Source organism: Sminthopsis crassicaudata, chromosome 3 (genome assembly GCF_048593235.1).
Source record: "Sminthopsis crassicaudata isolate SCR6 chromosome 3, ASM4859323v1, whole genome shotgun sequence".
In the NCBI taxonomy this organism is placed as follows: Eukaryota; Metazoa; Chordata; class Mammalia; order Dasyuromorphia; family Dasyuridae; genus Sminthopsis; species Sminthopsis crassicaudata.
This window is the reverse complement of record NC_133619.1, coordinates 219,221,989-219,242,840: the sequence shown is the minus strand read 5'-3', so window position 1 is coordinate 219,242,840 and position 20,852 is coordinate 219,221,989. Positions and strand designations below refer to the sequence as shown.

Below are 20,852 nucleotides of genomic sequence, written 5' to 3'. Positions count from 1 at the left end.
TGGGAGGCCTCAAAGGTGAACAAATAATGACTTATACTGATCCTATCCATGTATCCAAATTCTTATTTGCTTATACATGTGTTCTCTTAGTAGATGCTGAATGTAGAAAATGAATTAAATTTTAGATAGGAATAAAGGGGGTGAAAGGAAGCAGGATAATTCAGGAAGCTTTGCAAACTGGGCATCTCTGTGTAATGGTAGCCTTGGGGAGCACCAGCTTTATCATTTCTTGGAAGAGAAAGGAAATTCATAATGCATTCAGAGCCCCACCTCTCTTGGATTTGGGCTTCTCTCTTACTCAGCCTGGCTCTCTGCAGCAGGAGCACATCCAATGAAATTATAAAATGAAGCCTGATACTACAGCATGCCTTGCAGTCACTGATGTTTGGGGTCCCCAAAAATGTTTCCGTGGAGCCACAAAGGACCCTGCAGGAGGAAGGGCTAAGGAAAGGTTTTTGCTGCAACAATGAAAAGAAAATAATTAAAGATAAATTTTGCAGGAGAGGTTTAAGGTAAGGTTATATTGTATTTCTCCCAGCAAGTCAGCACAGTGACTCAGGGATTAAAATGACTTTGTAACCAACCCATTAAATCATTCTAGTAGAGTTTGGCCCTTAAAAACAATCTCTATTTTGTGACAGTAGAAAATATGTTCATTAGGAATATGGCAAAATAATATTTCAATAAGTGATTCTGGACTGGAAATGGGTTGGATGATGCTATGCTTGCTTGAGAGTGGGGGGTGGGAATAAAGGTGTGAGTGGGGATGAGGGAAGAAAAGCATAAAGATATTTGGTTACTCTGCTATTGGTATTGTCCCTTTCTAGGTTTTATCATCTTGATATTACTCCAAAATCATTTTGGGATTGGTCTGTTTTTTTTCTTAGTGACAGGTTAGGAGACCCAGGAGACTATGGATTTCATTCTACCTGCCTGACAGATTTTAATTAAATAACTAAAGATGAGGATGGCATGCTATTGAGGATGAAAGATAAGATTTCACTACAGAATATAGGAATATTTAATTTCACATCAAATAACTTATTCATTTAAAAGGTAGAATTAAAGTCAACTTGAGGTACATACTGGAAATATTTCAGAGGAGAGCACCAAAGACTGCAAATGAAGACAATGGAACTGAGATGTTTTGAGAAATGCTCCCATTATCAAATTAGTGCTATTTGATGATTGATGTTTATTCCTAAAGTTCCTAAAAGGAAAGTGTAATGGTGAGCAAGGATTACTAGAGCAGAGTATTTTTGAGAAACTTCATGAAATTCTTCAAATTTCCTATGTATATTTATCAATCTCCAGGGGTTAGCATGGAGTGACCATGGCTCTTCTTCGTCTATGCAAATCACAGCAACATGGACTGTTAGAGTCAGAAGACTCCAGAGAGAATCCAATCCAAAGAGTTCTTTAGATAGTAGAGAAATTCTGGCCCAGAAGAAGCTAAAAAACTTGCCGAAAGTCATACAGCTGTTTAGTAGAGCCAAGTAGAAGCCATGCTCTTTAAATTCACATTTTGTTGAGTCCAAAACAGCATGGATTGGATTCCAATAAGCTCTGTGTTTCTTTTCTGCTTTGCCCCCAAGAAAACAGTGAATATACATGGTGGTCTCAGAAGTAACCTTTGTGATTTCTTGCTTTTGTAATCTCCCTTGTCTATTTTACCAACTTGAGAAACATACATACAGAGACACAGACATACATTCCATGTCCCTGCTCTTTTATTATTTTTCCAAAAACAAAGAACTTTTTCCAGTTCCCCCAAACCATAAACCCAACATGATCCACATAAAAATATTTTTGTTTTTATCTAGTGACAAAGATACATAGGAATTCCTTGGGGGGGGGGGTGAGGGGAAGTAAGATGAACAATTAAGCAAGAAATGTATTATTTAAATAGTGTATTATTTTAATTCAATTCCATTTAGTTGGGGGTTCCCTTGTAGTTTTTCCTTAAATAATTACTTATTAAGCACCTACTGTATTCTGAGTGTTGTACTAGGGATAGGGCAAAGGAAGAAGGGAGAAAATAGAATACAAAACAGAGATAAAACATGAGATGTCTTTGTAGAGCTTACAATCTAATAGAGTGATATAATCTGCAAAGAAAAAAATACAAAATAATATGTGATCACTAGTTCATCAGAAAAGCCCTTGGGAAGAGGAGGATCATGGAAAGCTTCTAAGGGAAGGTAGGGATTTTAGTTGACCTTTAAAAAATGGATAAGAATTCAACAAATGAAAAAAAGAAAGTATATCCCAGGCATAAATAGTAGATAACATTTACATAACACTTCAAGATTTGCAAAGTACTTTATATTTGTCAAATGTAAACTTACTCACACAACACTCAATGGACCCTCACAACAACTCTGTAAAGTAGATTATGATTCCCAATTTATCAAAGAGGAAATCGAGGTACAATGAAGTTAAGGATTTGCCCAGGGTCATATAGCTAATAAGTGACTGAGGAATATTTTAAACCACTTCATTTGTTGTTGTTGTTAGTCATTTTCAATCATGTCCAACCTTAGTGAACACTTTTGGGGTTTTCTTGGCAAAGATATTGGAATGGATTTTCATTTCCTTCTCCAGCTCATTTTACAGGTGAGGAAACTGAGGCAAACAGGGTTGTGACTTGTCCAAGATCACAGAACCAGGAAGTGTCTGAGAACAGATCTGAATTCAGATTCTCCTGACTCTAGTTCTATCCACTCTATCAATTAGCTGCCTCCAATTTGCAAGGATTTGATTCTATCTATTTAACCCAACTGCATTATAGAAAGCAAGATGAGTAAGGTACGAGAAAAGGAAAATATATGTAAGGGACAACAAGTAGCCTAATTTGGTTGGATCATAGAGTAAATGAAAACAACTTTATAAGACTGGCCACAGCAGCCAAAGGCTCAGCTAGTGGCAGAGCAGTGCACACAGTGCCAGACCCAGAGTTAGGAAGAATCAGCTTCCTGAGTTTAACTTCAACCTCAGACACTAGCTATATGACTCTGATAAAATCATTTAATTCTGTTTCCCTCAGTTTCCTCATATGTAAAGTGAGCTGGGGAAGGAAGTGGCAAACCACTCCAGTATTTTTGCCAAGAAAACCCCAATGACATGAAAAGTCAGAGACAACTAAACAATGAGCAGGGCAGTGCCAAATTTGAAAGGCCCTGGATGTCAGCCTAACAAGTCTGTTGTTGTTTTTTTTTTAAATCAAAATAATTTGTGTGTTTGTTGAACCTAGAAATCATATTTGTACTTCTCAATTCACTAAGTCCATATCTGAATTCTCATAATGTCTAATCATCTCTGGCTCCCCTATCCTGGTAAATATGATAAAACCTTAGTTCTTAGAGATGCTATGTTCTGCCACTCTGTTCTCATAGTTAGATTCAGCTTTATAGGTAACCCATTTTAATAATAATGTCTGAAACCCAAGCTAGTCCTCTCTGACCACTGTCCAGCATCTGTGGTTCTGAAAACGAGGCAGACCTTTTATAAAATGGGATTGAAGAGACCAGTTTCATTCGCACCATCCTCTTGCTTGTTTCCTCATTCTCCCCTAAATTTCTATTCCATTCCTGTTTCCCACTGCTCCATTGATTTCCCTCCCAGCAATATGTCAGTAGGACACAGCAACAACACAGCCAGAAGAGTGTGCAGGCTCAACAACAAAGCAGTTAGTGTTACAAATGTGATTTGTGGTGGGTTGTCTAAGGAAGCAGCCCTTGCATACAGATCATCTTTTCTTCATACAACTAAGCAATAAATCATACTACCAGGCAATTAACTGCAATATGAGGAAAAGAAAGCCTGGTCCTTTTCCACAAAGTTGCAACTAGCCTTTCTGTACTGAACAAATGGAAAACAGAGACAGTCAGAAAGATAGGCAGGCAAACAAAGAGAGACACAGATGTAGAGAAAGATAGAAACAGAAAGAGACAGAGATAGAGATAGACAAACAGAGACAGGCAGGCAGACAAAGTCAGAGAGACACGATGTAGAGAAAGTTAGAAACAGAGAGGCAGAGATAGGACCAGATAGATGGGCCAGCAGGCAGTCAGAGGCATAGATGTAGAGAAAGAAACACAGGAAGTCAGAGATAGGGACAGACAGATAGAGATAGTCAGGCAGGCAAATCAGAGAGACATAAACATAGAAAAAGAGAAAAAAAGAGACAGCCAAAGATGTACACAAAGGGTTAGGCAAGCAGGCAATATCAAAGAGACAGAAAGACAGAAACAGAGAGAGTCAGGGAAAGAGAAAGACAGAGAGATAGAAAAAGAGACATGGAGAGCCAGAAAAAGAATGAATTACAACCAGTGATATAATAATAATGACAATTATAATAGATGGTTTGCTATTTGGGGACAAGAAAACCATTGCATTATTCAGCTACTAACCACAAAAGCACTCCCTTTGCTACCAAAGTACTCCTTTTAGCCTGAAATCTTTCCCAATAGTTTCCTCTCCATAATGTTTATGGGCCCAATATACGATGTACTGCTCCTGCTTGTTAAGTGGCTGGCACAATGTGGTAGGTGATGTACACTAGGGCATGATTTTCAGCATGTTGCTTTTACATGAAATGTCATAAAAGAATTTTTAAAGTGATATTGACCCTTATAAGATAATTAGTTTCTCAAGTAGCTGAGAAATTTTCAGAAATCTTTCTTTATTCCTCCCGCCCCACATTGTGAAAAACTACCCAAACTAATACCCAAACTACTCCAGAAATGGAGAAATTTTTTAAAACAGAAGAGAAAATTGGAAACACAGAAGGGGAGAAGGAAAAATCAATTTTCTTAACAGGGAAAAGGTACAAAGAACAGATTGAGCTGATGGTTTTAAAACTGTTCCCTACTCAGCAGAGCATTATTTTAGTGCACAACTGTGTGGTGGAGCAGGTAATACCTCCAAATGTGAACTGCATGGGAAGTTTTAAACCAGGTTGTTTGTTTCACTTGGGAAGCTCTTTGTTTTTAGCTGTCACTGCAGATTCAAAGCTTGTTTTGTCTTCTGATCTGTTTTGTCCTGGGATTCCAATGAATACTTACCATTGGATCACAGCATCTCATCTCCAAAGAAAACTATTGGAGCCTTTAAAGCCCTGATTCTCTGTATTTCATAAATGTTTTTTTCTCTCTTACAGAAACTGCAAAGAATCGATCCTCCTCACTGTCATTCAGCCTTACCCTGTGAGTGTGCCGTGAGTAAATACCCCCTGCCCTCATATACCATTAGGTTTCCATTTTCTTGGCATTTTTCAGAGCTGTTTTTCATCAAAATAATACCAAAATGTGGCAGCATGGGGAAAAATGATTTTTGTTTGTTTTTATTTCAATCTACACATAGAATTTCAAAAGTGTAGGAAAGTCCCAGCATGAAAATTCTCCCAAGGATATAAATTAACCACTTATTTGCAACATAGAGAGCTGCCTAGAGCAGTATGAAAGTAAATAATTTACCCATGGCCATACAGCTTTTATTGGCCAAAGACAAGACTTGGACCCAAATCCTACCCCAAGGTCAAATCTCTATCAGGTATGCCAACTTTATATGTATATGTATATATACATACATATGTGTATGTATTTGTATGCTTATATATATGTATAAAACATTTGGGGATATGTTGCTTTTATGAGTAGGGGGCAGCTATGTGGGGACAATGAATAGAACAATGGGCCTGGAATCAATCTAGCCTTAGACTCTTACCTTCCTGTGTGAGCTGGACAAGGCACTTAACCCTGTTTGCTTTAGTTTACTCATCTGTCAAATGAGCTGGAGAAAGAAATGGCAAACCACTCCAGGAAACCCCAAATGGGCTCACAAACAGTCAGACACAACTGAAATGACTGAATAAAAATAACAACAATGAAAAGTATATACCAAATAAATATGAAGAAAGTAAATAAAAATAAATTTCCTACTAAGTAATTAGAAAGAGAAAACAGTATTATTGAGGGAAAAAAGGAAAGCTTCTTGTAGCAAGCTTTCACTTGCTTGCACTGAATCTTGAAGGAAGAGAGGGATTCTACAAAGCAAAGTTATGAGAGAACATTTTCCAGGCATGAGGCAGGCCAATGGAAAGACAATAGGAAGAGGAGGGGAATTGATATGTTTGTACAATCACTAGATCAGTTTGGTTGGATTATACAGTATAGAAAGTAGGAGTAATGTATACACAGATAGAAAAAAAAAAAAAAACTGGAAACTTAGATTGTATCAGTAAAAAAAAAAAAAAAAAAAAAAAGCAATGTTTGGTAAATAGCTATATGGGTTGAGGGAGAATGATCTTTTAGTACTCCCAAGCTTCAAGGTACCCATCACAATCATCTCCTCCCTACTACTTCTGCTAACTCATTATACCCACATAACTAAGAACTACAAGACTCTATCTTGCATTCATTCAAATGCAAATTGAGTATTTTAATTAAGCTAAGTCAGTGATACTAGAGAGTAGGTACTTTCAGTTATTGAGGTACAAATTCTTTCCCCCACTCCATGCTCTACAAGCAGGATATTTTCTCAGTGTCCTTGTAATCTTGAGCTCAGGCTACTGGGCTGGTGCTGAGCACTAGTTCATTGTGACCTGGAAGATCCAAACAAGTTATTTCCTAACTCCAATTCCTAGACAGAAACTTCTACTTCCTCTACCAATGTTCAGCATGGAAGATGATGAACTTGCCTCACATTGATGTTCACTTATCACAGGACTCTGGAGGAAAGGGTTTCAGGTCAATTGATTCTTCCTCCATCTTAGAGAGGACAAATTCTCAACTCCAACTTCCCTCATCCATGTGAGTTGTCATCTTCTGGGGCAAAAAATCCCTTTTTTGCTCCTCCTCCTCCTCCTCTTTTCTTCTTCTTCTTCTTCTTCTTCTTCTTCTTCTTCTTCTTCTTCTTCTTCTTCTTCTTCTTCTTCTTCTTCTTCTTCTTCTTCTTCTTCTTCTTCTTCTTCTTCTTCTGATAGAAGATAGTGTTTGAGCTGGGATTCTATGAGGCAAGAGGTGAGAAAGGAGTACATGCTACTCATTGGTAAAGGTGTGGAGATGGAGTACCACAGGAACCATATGAACAGAGAGAATAATTTAGTTAATGGAATGAGTTGAGGAAGGGCTACAATGTACAGAAAGCTTGGAAAGATACATTGTGTCCAAATCATAAAGAACTTTAAAAGTTACACAGAGGAGTATCTATTTTATCCTAGCAACAATAGGGAACTACTGGAGTGTATTGAGTAAGGATGTGATGAGATTAGATCTCTGCTTAAGGAAAATCTTTTTGACAGTTGTATAGATGGTGGACTGGAATAGAAAGAGATTCAGAATATAAATTCTAAGGTCCTTTCCATCTCTATATCTAGGAATCTTTACTACTATACTGATGGAGAAATTCAAACAATCATACCAACTGCATATACTTCAAATTTATGCTATACAATCAAAAAGCAAGCATTTTTTAAGTGCTTACTATGTGTCAGGCACTGTAGTATGTATGCACTGAGAATACTAAAACAAAGAATAGAACATTCTCAATTTGACCTTCACTTCTTCATTACAATCATTATAGATGGAGATCTCTCATACTCCCCACAACTTCTGTTTAAAACTTAACTCTTCTTCCTTCAAGACATTCACACCATCTTGTTTCCTAATTTTTTTTACTTATTCATTACTTCCTTCTTTTACATGTTTAATCTCTTCTTGTTCATTCATTCCAATAAATATTCTCAAGTTTACCCTATCTTAAAGGATCGGCCAATCTTCACTTGACTTCACCATCCCTTCAACCTATCATATTATAGCTTCTCCTCATTTATAGTCAAACATTGATAGTCTTCCACACTTGTTTTATTCCCTCATTATTCACTCACTTCTCAACCCCCTATAATCTGGCCTCCAACCCAAACATTTTACTAAAACTATTCTTTCCAACATCACTAATGATCTCTTAACTGCTAACTCTAATAGCTTTTTAACAGTCACCATTCTATTTGACATCTGTGCAGTTTTTGACAATATTCATAACCCCCCCTTTTCTGAATGTTCTCTCCTCCTTTGGCATCTGTGACACTTCCCTCTCTCAGTTCTCTTATATATTTGGCAGATTCTTCTCAGCCTGTTTAGCCAAATCATCATGTATAATCCACTAAGTATGGACATTCCCCAAGATTCTATTCTGGGTACTCCCTTCTACTTCTCCATTCTGGAACTCTGATGATCCCATTAATTAGGATGGGTTTAATTCTAATTTTTATTCAGATGTCTCCCAAATCTACCTACTTAGTTCTAATCTTTCTCCTGAACTGCAATCTTACATGGCTAATTATCATATCTTCACTTGAACGTCACAAAGGCAGCTATGTGGTACAGTAAATAGAGCTCTAGACCTGGAGTAAGGAAGACACAGATTTAAATCCCACCCCAATCCCACACTTATTAGCTGTGTGATCCTATCTGCCTCCATTTCTTCCTATATAAAATAGAGATAATAATAGCACCTGTTTCCTAGGATTCTTGTGAGAATAAACTGAGATAATAATTGTAAAACATCTTATAAATTTTAAGGCATTACATATATGCTATCATCATCATTATTATTATTTAGTGTGTCCAGCATTAGACTCATTAACTTTCCCCTAAATGCACCCATCCTACAGATTTTCCTTTTGCTGTCAAATACATAACTGTCCTTCTAGACAACCAACTACAAAATTTTAAGGCTTCCCTGCCTTTTCTTTTCTTACTGTCTTTACCTAATCAGTTGCTGAGTCTTATTACTTCCACAAAATCTCTCACATTCTCTCAAATGACCACTATTCTATTATAAGCCCTCATCATCTCTCCCATAGACTACTAAAATAGCTCCCTGATTAGTCTCTCAGCTTGCAATTTCTCTCTTTCAACCTGCCCTCACATAGTTCCCAAATCAATGTTCCTAGGACTATTATCTGACTTCCCCAGTTCCCCACTCAAAAATAATAATCAGGGGGCAGTTAGGTAGTGCAGTGGATAGAGCACCAGTCCTGAAGTCAGGAAGACCTGAGTTCAAATCTGGTCTCAGACACTTAACACTTCCTATCTGTGTGACCCTGGGTAAGTCACTTAACCCCAATTGCCTTAGCAAAAAAAATTAATAATAATAATTAGAATAAACTGAGATTTATATAGCACTTTCTTTGGGGGGGGGGTGTTGAAAAGCAATTGGGATTAAGAGATTTGCCCAGGATCACACAGCTAATAAGCATTAAGTGTTTGAGAGGCTGGATTTGAACTCAAGTCCTCCTGATTCCAGGGCCAGTGCTCTATTCACTGTACCATCTAGCTGCCCCCTATATAATATTTGTTCCAGGTACTATGTTATGTACTTTATAATTATTATACCACTTGCCTCTCACAGTAGCCCTGTAAGGTAGCTATAATTATTATCTTCATCTTATACATAAGGAAACTAAGGCAAAGAGATTAAATGATTTGCCCAGGGTCACACAACTAGTAAGTATCCAAGGCCAGTTTTGAACTCAGGTCTTCCTGAGTCTAGGTTCATTGCTCAATCTACTGTCCCTCCTATCTGCATGTAGTCTTTAATTGCCTTCAGGAAAAAATTTAATCTGACCTTGATAATCCTTCACAAATATGGCTTCCACCTAATTCTTCATACTTATTTAATATTATTCTTCCCTATGCCCCCACTTTCCAGTCAAATTAGCTTAGTAGCTGCTCCCCACACTTAATCTTGTGTCTCCCACTTCTTATCTCCATCCTTTTGTATAGGCTATATAACAATATTTTTAATATAATCCCTCCTCATCTCTACATGTCAGTATTCCTAACTTTTCATAGCTTAACTCAAATGTCAACTCCTTTAAAAAGCCAGATTTGATTCTTCTCATTTGCAAGTGTTCTCTCCTTCCTCATATTTCACTGATTCTGTACCTGTCTTTGTCTTTGTCTCTATCTTTTCCTATCTTTGTCTATCTCTCATCTCTGTCTCTGTCTCTCTCTTTCTCTCTCTTTCTTCTCTGTCTCTGTCTGTCTCTCTCTCTGAATTTGTCTCCCTCTCTCTGTCTCTGTCTCTCTGATTCTCTGTCTCTCTGTTTCTCTGTCTGTCTCTGTCTGTCTCTTTCTCTCTCTGAATCTGTCTCCCTCTCTCTGTTTGTCTCTCTGATTCTCTCTGCCTCTCTCTCTCTCTCTCTCTCTCTCTCTCTCTCTCTCTCTCTCTCTCTCTCTCTCTTCTTTCTGTCTCTCTCTGTCTTTCTGTCTGTCTGTCTGTCTCTTTCTGTCGCTATGTATGTGTGTGTGCTGTCTCTGTCTTTATGTATGTGTGTGTCTCTGTCTCCCTCTCTCTGTTTGTCTCTCTGATTCTCTCTGCCTCTCTCTCTCTCTCTCTCTCTCTCTCTCTCTCTCTCTCTCTCTCTCTCTCTCTCTCTCTCTCTCTCACACACACACACACACACTTTCTCTGTCTCTCTGTCTCTCTCTGTCTTTCTGTCTGTCTGTCTCTTTCTGTTTCCATGTGTGTGTCTCTTTCTGTCGCTATGTGTGTGTGTGTGTCTGTGTGTGCTGTCTCTGTCTTTATGTATGTGTGTGTCTCTGTCTCTGTCTCTCTCTCTCTGTCTCTCTCTGTCTCTCTGACTCTCTCTTTCTCTCCATATAGTGTACCATTTTACCCAGTAGAATATAAGTCCCTTGAGGAACAAAGATTCACTTTCTTTTCCCCTATATCTCAATTACCTGGCACAGTGCCTGGCACAGAATTGGTACTTACTTAATCAATATTTATTTGATTAAATGGAATATCAATCATAGCTAAGCTTTTGCAAAGATTGCATGTTTTATTAGGCTATAGGGTTCAATTTTTCTTTTTCACTTAATTCTGAGGCACTCATATTTTAATCATTTTCTGCTATCTAAAACATTTCTATGGCACCAGTCTAAATATATTCCAATGAGAAAGACACTGAACAGTTCCAGTTCTTGATAAAACTTAAAGACTATCTTTTATTTGGTTAAATCATCCTTTAAATGCAATGGAAACATGAAATTATTACCATTCTGTTTTATCCTCACTAACTTCTGAAAGTTACTTAACAAGAATATGATTTTTCAGCTACTGACTTCAGTGAGAAAATTGGGAGGAAAGGCAAGTTATTGATGCGTAATATGAAAAAAGCCCAAGTCTTAGAGTCAGGATGAACTATATTCAAATTCTGGCTCTTACAGTTACAAATCATATGATCCTGGGGGCAGCTAGGTGGTGCAGTGGATAGAGCACCAGCCTTGAATTCAGGAAGACCTGAGTTTCAAATCTTGTCTCAGACACTTAACACTTCCTAGCTGTGTGACCCTGGGCAAGTCACTTAACCCCAGCCTCTGGGGGGAAAAAAATCACATGATCCTGAACAAGTCATTTGTTTCTTTAAGCTTCAGTCCCATGTACAAGGGCAATACTTTTACTACCTACCTTACAGGGTGGTTGTTAGGAAATAGTTTTATAAGCTTTGAAGTTCTTTTGAAATGTGAATGATGATGATAGTGGTGGTGGTGTCTATCACATCCTTTGAAAATTTCTCATAGATTACTAGAAACCTTTCTCTCTCTCTGTCTCTCTCTGTCTCTCCTCTCTCCTATCTCTTTACTCCTTCTCCCTCTCTCTCCCTTTTTCTTTTCCCTTCCTTCCTCTTTCCTTCTCTTTCTGTCTCTGTCTCTGTCTCTGTCTCCCTCTCTGTCTCTCTCTCTCTCTCTCTCTCTCTCTCTCTCTCTCTCTCTCTCTCTCTCTCTCTCTCTCTCTCTCTCTCTCTCTGTCTTTTTCCGTCTCTCTCCATCATTCTCATTCTCTCTCTCTCTCTCTTCCTCTTCTTCCTTCCCTTTCCTCCTCGCTATCTGTAATTTTATGTTTGAAATAAAAATTCAGCAACTCATCCCAGGAAAGCATGTATTCAATGTGACTGATAGTAACTGCATCATAATCTCTTCGCTCCAACTTCATGTTTCCCTAATCCATTTCTTTCTTCTCCATTTAGCCAAGTTCTTGCAGTATTTAAGGCTAAGCTCAAACTCAACTTCTGAACATTGAACATAGTGTAGTAAAGAACAAGGAATCATGAGTCAGTGAAAAGAAACAGGTTTGAATTCTGGCTTTGAGGTTTGCTACATATGTGACTTAAGGCAAATTAATTCAACTTGTCTGCATCTCATTTTTTTTCTTTGTAAAATAATGGGCTAGGACTAAATGATCTCCTTTAACTCTACGTTGGTGTGATAATCAATACCATTCTTGTGGGGTCTGCCAAGGGGAGTTCTCAGAGAATGGAATGAGTTGACTTATTAGAGATTATTAACCAAAGTTTAGATGATGGCTACCTATAGAGCATAAGAATATTCTTATAAATAATGAAAACTGGAAGTTATATGATGTTTAAGGTTTACAAAACATTTTACAAGCATTATTTCATTTGCCTTTAAAATAACCCTGAGAGTTATAGATGTTATTCTTTATTTTACAGAAATTGAGGCTGAGGGTAATTGAATAATTTGCCCAGGGTAACATGGCCAAAAAGGTATCATAAGCTAGATCTTCCTCTTCTATGTCCAGTGCTCTGGCCCTTATATAATACCTAGCAGTACATATAAGAACCAGCTTAAATACTTCCAGAGGTTGCTTCTAACTATGAGAACCTTCAATCCTTTGTCTTCCTTATCCCACCACAATTTCTATTATAATCATCTACTTTGTACACCATTTTAGTTCTATAATTAAACCATTTATTTCTGAATCTATTTATATATATATGTACATATATATATGTACATATATATATATAATTGCTCAATTTATTCACGAATAAAGCAATTTGCTATTTAATTTGCTAAATTATTCCTATTCCTGATGCTGGATTACATTTGTTTGCTAAACATAGTCCAGATTCCAGTTTCATGGGCAGAAACAGATGATCCAGTGGACTGAAAGTCAATAAATTCTACTTTTATTACTGACAATAAAAATTAGCATTTTAATTACTTTTACAACTTGCTGCCCAGCATTTTTATGTTTGGTTTCCTCTGCATAATATCACCAAGTAAAGAGATGAACTTAGGTTTGAAACCATTTTGCCAAATTCAGTAGGTAAGTCTGTGCCCATGCTACCATGGCATAGTATATAGTATAGTAGTTCCTAGATATCTGCTGTCTTTACTTGTAAATAATGCCAAATAACTGATTTTTACTTGTCTGCTTCTGAAATTTCATTTTTGTTCCTTTGTATTTTTTCCTTTCAAATTATGGATATTCCATTCAATGAATTGTAATGGCAGGTCTGTTATCTGAATCACTGTGCCAGACACAGTGAGAGATACCAGATACAAAGTTTTTGGCACACAGTAGACATTTAACAAATCTTTATTGACTAGTCCCTGAATTCAAGAAACTTAAAAATCAAAATGGGAAAGTAGCTCTTTTTTTTAAAGAATTTTTGCATTTTATTTTTGTAATGTTATTTTTTCCTGTTTTATTATTTATTCCCATAGCAGCCTCATTCATTTCATAATCATTTATTAAGTGATTATAATGCCCCCATCATTAAGGATGCAAATACAAAAGTAAAATAGTTTCTGGGCTCAAAAAACTTACATTGTAGTAAGTAGATGGTATAGCAGATATACATGACCTGGAATCAAGGAGACCTAAGCTCAAGCACAGTCTTTAGTTATTTAGTAACTGTGTGGTATTGGACAAATTGCTTAATTTCTGCTTTGCTCAGTTGTGTTAACCATAAAATAGGAATGGAATAATAGCACCAACCTCTATGCTATTGTCAGGATCAAATGAAATAATATTTACAAAACAATGAGCATAGCTCCTGGCTAGTAAGCACTTAATAAATGCTCTAATCCCTTCCTTTTATTGGTGAAATAGATCAGTATCAGTTCATAGAGTGCCAGTTTCTCTGATCTTACTATGTTAAAGATATTGGGTATGGAAGTTTGTGTTAGGATTTCTCAAATTCCCTGTATTAAAAAAAATGCAGTGGTAAGAGATTTTAACTCCTAAAAATGAGTTAAAATCTCTTACCACCTAAAAATGGTAATGAGTTTCTATCCCTAACTTTGAATATGGTTATACATAAGTTACAGCACTCTACTTCAGTAATCACTAATTAGGCACTGAGGACATTCAGAGACTCTCATAATGGAAATCCTGGAAAAGACACAAATTTTAAGTAAGACACAATCTCTCTCCTTCATGGAATTTATAACCTAGGAAGAACATATGCTACATAGGTAAATAAGTAAAATATCAAATAATATGTGGTAAGTACACAAGAAAGGTGTAGTGGGGTGCAGAGATGAAGAAATTATTATTAGCTGGGGAGATAAAGAAAGCTTAATTATGGAATAGCTGAATTAAAAGATTAATAGGACTTTCAACAAAAGATAAGGAATAAGGTCATCCAAACATAGATAATATTGTGGATGTTAGCATAGAAGAACTTTGACAGCTGCAAAAAATACATTCATCCTCTATGTCACAATATGAGGACTATATTCTTGTCCAACAGGAATGCAAATAAGAAATAAAAATAGGGAAAATAGAGTTTCTATTGATAACATACACAACATGGGCCACCAATTTCCTCTAGTTCTAAGATAAATTAGATTTAACCTATATTTGCAAAGGAGGAAATGAGATGCAATGAGACTGGACCTAACATCTCCATATTAAAAACAGTCTTTTAAATCATTTCTATTCATTCTTCTTTTCAAAAACATTTATTGAATACATCAAGTTCATGGCACTAAACTTGGACTATGAGAAATAGGAAGAAAATAGTTCCTTCCTCCAGATTATCTGGTTGAAGAAGAAAAATATGCATGCATATGACTAATATGAAATGAATCCTCATACTTCTTAATCCATGTCTCTTTTTTTTCTATTTTTGTATTTAGCAGAAATAAAAGCTCCTGATAGATACTGAAGTTATTATCACCATAAAATATTTATTGAGCATCCTCAGGGTGCATGACACTGTACTAGACACTGTTTTTAATATATATCAATGAACAATAAGCCCAGGAATTCATTTATACCTTTTTCTAGTGGTAGGCTAAACAATATCTTTCATTGCTTTTTTCTTTTTTTTTTTGGCATCTCCTTCCTTCCTTGTTCTATACCTCAGCATCTAATCTACTAATCTTTATATTGACAGTAGAAACAGATAACCTGCTTTTTAAACATACATACAGATACACAGATATATGAGTACATACACATACACACATAGATATTTCTTTCCTATTTTTCTTTTGGCATAGAAGTATATTGTCTTTCCCATCTAGTCTCTTATCCTGATGCTTCCAGTTCCACCTTTCCCATAGTTCCCAAGCTCTTCTTCCCAAAGACTTAAGTTTTCCATAAGACTAGAAGGAGGGTGCACTAAGAAACAACAAGTCCAGCTTAGTTACCTGAATTCATTGAAAAATGTAAAAGAAAACCTATGATATTCTGTTTAAATACTAATCACTTTTATTAAAATGATATTACAAAAACAAAATGAAACTACAGAATGAATTCTAAGGAGTTAGGATTAGAGAAAGGAAAGACCAATTAATTACTGAAAAGTCTAAAATATAGAATTTTTAATAAATGCATTGTTATTACTTTTATATAGTAGAATAAAGCCAAGGGCTAAAACTATACTATCAAGTAAAGGTCCCATATGGCCTTTTTTAATGAGTAGATAAGACTCAATTAAATTAATGCTATTATTCATTTACACTACAGTCAATGTGATGAAGCATATTTGGTTTTTAAAAGTTTGACTTTTTCCCATGTGAAATATTGGTTATCCTTTTAATTTGCTGATCAGATCCCCTCTGTAATATTTACTGGCTGTGTAACATGGGCCAGGCAATGTACCTCCTTGGTCCTTACTTCATCAATAAAATTATGAGATTGAATGAGATAGATGATCTCTAAGGTCCTTCACAGATCATATATAAGTGACTTTTTTTCCTACTCCAGGTCATATTTTTTCACAAAGTCATTATCAATGAAGTCCAAATTAAAGAGATTCTGAAATAAATTATGGGTCTTCCCTTTTAGTACAACAGTAGTTCATAACTTCTCTGTCACCTAACATACTCCTTTTGTGTCTCTCAGACTATAGTGGTTGAATATCTGCCATTTATCACCATACCAACATTTATCTTCATCACTAAGAACTTTGTATGATAGTACTGAATGAATAATGAGGTACTTTTTGGTGTAAATTCATGAAATGCTTTAAGAAGAAAAAAAGAATTGAATTCAATCAGTGACCTTTTTTTTCCAAGATATTTATAATCCAGGATTAACTGATTATTTTGGGAATAAGAACTTTGGATGTTAAACTCCTTCAAAGGCAGTTATGATAGATTAAAAGAGAGAGTGAAGGAGAAAGGGAAATACTTCAAAGGAAATAAAATACTGCTAGAGGTAAACACTCTGACTATTGCAGCGAACAGATAGAATCACCCTGGAGTAGTTTATCTCACAATGGTACTGTACATCTCTTTATCCCTAAAATGATCACTATATATGGTCCCTATGCCATAATTTAAGTATGTGATAATGACAAATTAATGATAATAAGAGCTAACTTGCATAACTCTTATTATGTGCCAGGCACTAAACTAAGCATTTTATAATCATAATCTCATTTGTTCATCACAAGAACCTTCAGATATAGGTACCATTATTGTCCCCATTTTACAGATGAGGAAATTGAGGCTAAAAGAAGTTAAATGACTTACATAGTGTCAAATAGCTAGTAAGTGTTTATGTAGTATCAAACAGCTAGTAAATGTCTGAGGTCAAATCTGAATTCAGGCCTTCCTGACTAAAGGCCCAATTCTCTATCTAGGGCACACCAAGAAAAAACTGGTATATTGAGTAAGTAAATTGCTTAAAGTTATTGAGTAAAATGCATTCATTTTAGAAAGCTATCCTTTTTTCAAAGAGATTAAAATTGTTTTTAAGGTTTGGGTATTTAAAGAAATAAAATTTAGTTATCTGGAAATTTCACCTATCTGCTCATTCCCTAATGATAATAATGTTCTATCTCAAAATAACTCTACTGTCATTCAATATAGCTTTCACACAGACATAAATGCTTCACTTATGATAATCCATTGTGTCAGTCTGTTTAATAGTATTTTATTTTTTTCCAATTACATGTAAAGATAGTTTTCAACATTCACTTTTGTAAGAGTTTGAGTTCCAAATTTTTACTTCCTCTCTTTCTTCCTTTTCCCCTCCTCTTCTCTCTCCCCTCCTCAAGACAACAAGCAATCTGATATAGATTATATATGTACAGTCCTCTTAAACATATTTCCTACTAGTAATAAAGTGAAAGAAGAATCAGAACAACAGGGGGAAATTCCATTGTGTCAATGTAAATAACATCTACTTCGATTCATTAAGGGAGAATAATGTTTTCCCTTCAGCTAAAAGATGGCATTTCAAAAGCAAATTAGACCATCCCTATATTATTTCTTTGTTACTCATTACTTATCCTAGACCATAAATAAGAAAATAGATGAGGGTACTATAACCTGTGTGGTTTTTTTTAGTAATTTAAAACTTTAAAATTAAAAATGGAATTTTCTTAGTCATTTAAAAAAAAAACTTGTCAAAAGAAGTAGTTTGGTTCTAAAGAATAACCAATTAGAATATAGTTTCTGCCCCAGTACTTCAGACAGTATGCTTCTATCTCTGAGGATTATGATTCTCTAAGTGCTCAGTTCACCACAAAATGGATGAGAAGTTAATTACTGGATTATGATGATATTTAAGCCAAATATTCAAAAAGAGAACCCCTAAAACTGAACCCTACGGGAAAATGAATAATTACAGTTTAATTAGTCTACCTGTACTGAATTGAAGTGAATTGATTTTGCTGCTTATTACTATTTGCTATGGGAATATATGAATATATAATATAACATATAATATTTGGCTATATCAAGATTACAGTAAACTGGTGATGTATTCAGTGTCTGTAATAATCTAAATCACTGGGTTTTGTCCCAAATTATGAACTTGCTTTAGACATGGGTTTCTATAATCAAGTCATAACTTTCAAAAATATATTGGGGAAGTATGTTATGACAACTATTATTGGTCAATAATTATTATTCATCACCACAGTGTTTTAGTTACACTATGGAATCATAGAATCTTAAAGCTGGAAAGAACATTGTACATTATATAATTCAACCTTCTATCTCATTTTTAGGAATTTCTTGCCTCTATTAAGCTAAAATTGGTCTCCCTTTAACTTCTTCTGCAAGTTAAAATTATTTTCTTCGAACATTTTTTATAAACTCTTTGTCATCCTGATTATTCTTCCTTGAATTAATACACAGGCTAACTTGTCAGTGTACTATTTAAATGTAACAGGGACCCACATCAACTCACAATCCACCTATACCTATTAACATTCACACTCAGGCTCTGGGTCCATTAATTCTTCCCTACACATTCTTTTCTCATGCAGAGACTCAGAGTGGTCCCAACCAGATGTTTATGTCTCTCAGGACTTGTCCATTACACTTCCAAAAAAAGTTCCACGGACATTAGCACAGAATCCAAAATCTACAACCTCTCTAATCAGCCTCATAGCCAATTTACTCTGCTTCTGCCTGACAGTAGAAATGTCTCTTCATGTACCCAACATGAAAGTGACTCCACACATTCTGCTTTGACAACATTCCTCTCACTCCTTCTAAATGAAAAAATAGCCTATAAAGATCTTTATGTGGCTGTCTATTCTCCCTTGCCTTCTCTTAATGTGCATTCATCTCCAATGCTGTGCATTCATATACCTTTCTTCCTCATGCTAGTTCATCAGTATATAATAAGGATGATGACAATGATAATATAATAATGATTAATAGATTATTTCATTTAATCCTCACACACCCCTGGAAGGCAAATACTATTATTATTCCCAATTTGCAGATAAGGAAACAGATTACAAATTAGTTCCAATCTCTCTTACTGCTGTGCCTTGTTCTGTTTTACTTCTTCAGTAGTCACACTGCTCTGTCACAAATATACCAAGACTTTGCTTCATTGATTCAATAATGATACCAATCTCCATAACAAGCATACACAGGGACCAGATCTCACCGTCATAATTACCCCCATTGGGACAATATCTCATGCCAAGATATAATTTATGAGTGTACACAGCTATACAAATTCTGCATTTTCCCCACTCAACTATCTGCCTTCTCCAAGGTTTCTCTATCTTTATATTATGGTACACAGAATGGTGCTTCAGCCGTTATCTCGCCAAAAGACTATAGTAGAACTATCACATAATCATACACTGGTAAAGAGAAGTCAAAGAAACTGGTTCCAGTCCAAAATAACTGGCCACATACAATCCATATGGCCTTTGAGAATCAAATGAGATAATCTATATAATGTGCTTTTGTAAACTTTAAAGCATAAGAATATTGCTATTTATTATTATCATTGAATATTGAGAAACTAAAGTGAAGAAGGAAAGGTATAGGAGTGTACACCTTTAGAGGTAAATGTATTTTCAATGAGTATTAGGGAAAATGGGAATCAAGATGAGAATCTTCATAGATTGTTCTCCTCATTAAGAGGAAGTGAAAGAAATAATGTTCAAATAGAATATCAATCTACAAAATGGTTAATAATAGTCCCTAATTTCCAGAGTTGTTGTAGCAAATGAATAATATTTATGAAGTGCTTTGCCTGTGCCTGAAACTTAGTAAGAGCTACAAAAATGCCACTTCTTCTTGTTGTGATTATTATTATTTCAAATTGAACAGCTCTTTAAGAAACATTTGTTGCCCTCAGGATAAAAGTCATCTTAGGCTTTAAAAACAGATCAACTGCTTTTCTTTTTCTATTTCTTATTGCAAACATACTTTTAAAAATAATTTTTATTATTAGAATTTTTCATAACCCTTAATTATTCTCTATTGAATTTTATTGTGGACCTTTGTCCCTTCTTTTTTCTCTCTATCTTGGTTTGGTCATTCTTTTCTTATTTTATACATGTTCTTATAAAATATGGCCTCATCAGTGACCTCCTTGTGAAACTACATTGATCTCTTTTGATATCTAATTTCTTTTGGGGGGAGTGGTGTTAATATAACAATTTTCTGAATTCAATAACCCATCTCCTGTCTTTGCATGTTTGCACAAATCATCCTTCATGCCTGGAGTGCATCTCTGTTCATCTCTTAGACTCTTAATCTTCTTTTAAGGATCATTTCAGTCCCCATCTGATGTATCATTAATGTTGTCTTCCTTCCCATATTTCTTTGTATCTATTTATTTGTATACATGTTATAACCATTTTCCTCTTCCCCAATACCTTGTTCCTTTGGGGCAAGGACTATTTGTATCTTTTTCATAAAAAGAGAAATTTTTAAAACTGCTGGAGGTATTTTGGTCTTTGAACCAAGATTACTTAGCAAATCAATTCAATAATCCCAGAACTAAAATTGAGGAATCTCTCACTTTGCTACCCTGGACCACCCTCCTTTTCAAAGTATATTAATTCATTTAGCTTTTGAACATCTGAGAAGGAATATTCTTTCTGTGTATGGTTTTTCAATCAAAGAACAAGCTTTTAAATGCAATGATTCATGAAGATAAGATTAGATGATGTCATCTAAATTCTAGGGACTTTGAGAAAAGCAAAGACAGAACAAAATATCCAGCCAATTTTCAATTGGCTGTGATTTGGATGATGGCTGTGGACTAAGATTTACTCTCCACTACTGTCCATGCAGATCCTTGCCACCAACAAC

At 35.5% G+C, this 20,852-nt stretch overlaps 1 protein-coding gene across 6 annotated transcripts in view; it reads left to right on the top strand.

Moving 5' to 3' along the window:
- Window positions 1-20,852, top strand: part of FRMPD4 (FERM and PDZ domain containing 4) — a 725,245-nt gene that overhangs the window by 655,912 nt on the left and 48,481 nt on the right. For all 6 annotated transcript variants that reach the window (XM_074300005.1, XM_074300003.1, XM_074300008.1 and 3 more), the window contains one exon: window positions 5,162-5,207. In XM_074300005.1, the coding sequence (XP_074156106.1) occupies window positions 5,162-5,207 (46 nt within the window). The remainder of the gene's footprint in view (window positions 1-5,161; window positions 5,208-20,852) is intronic.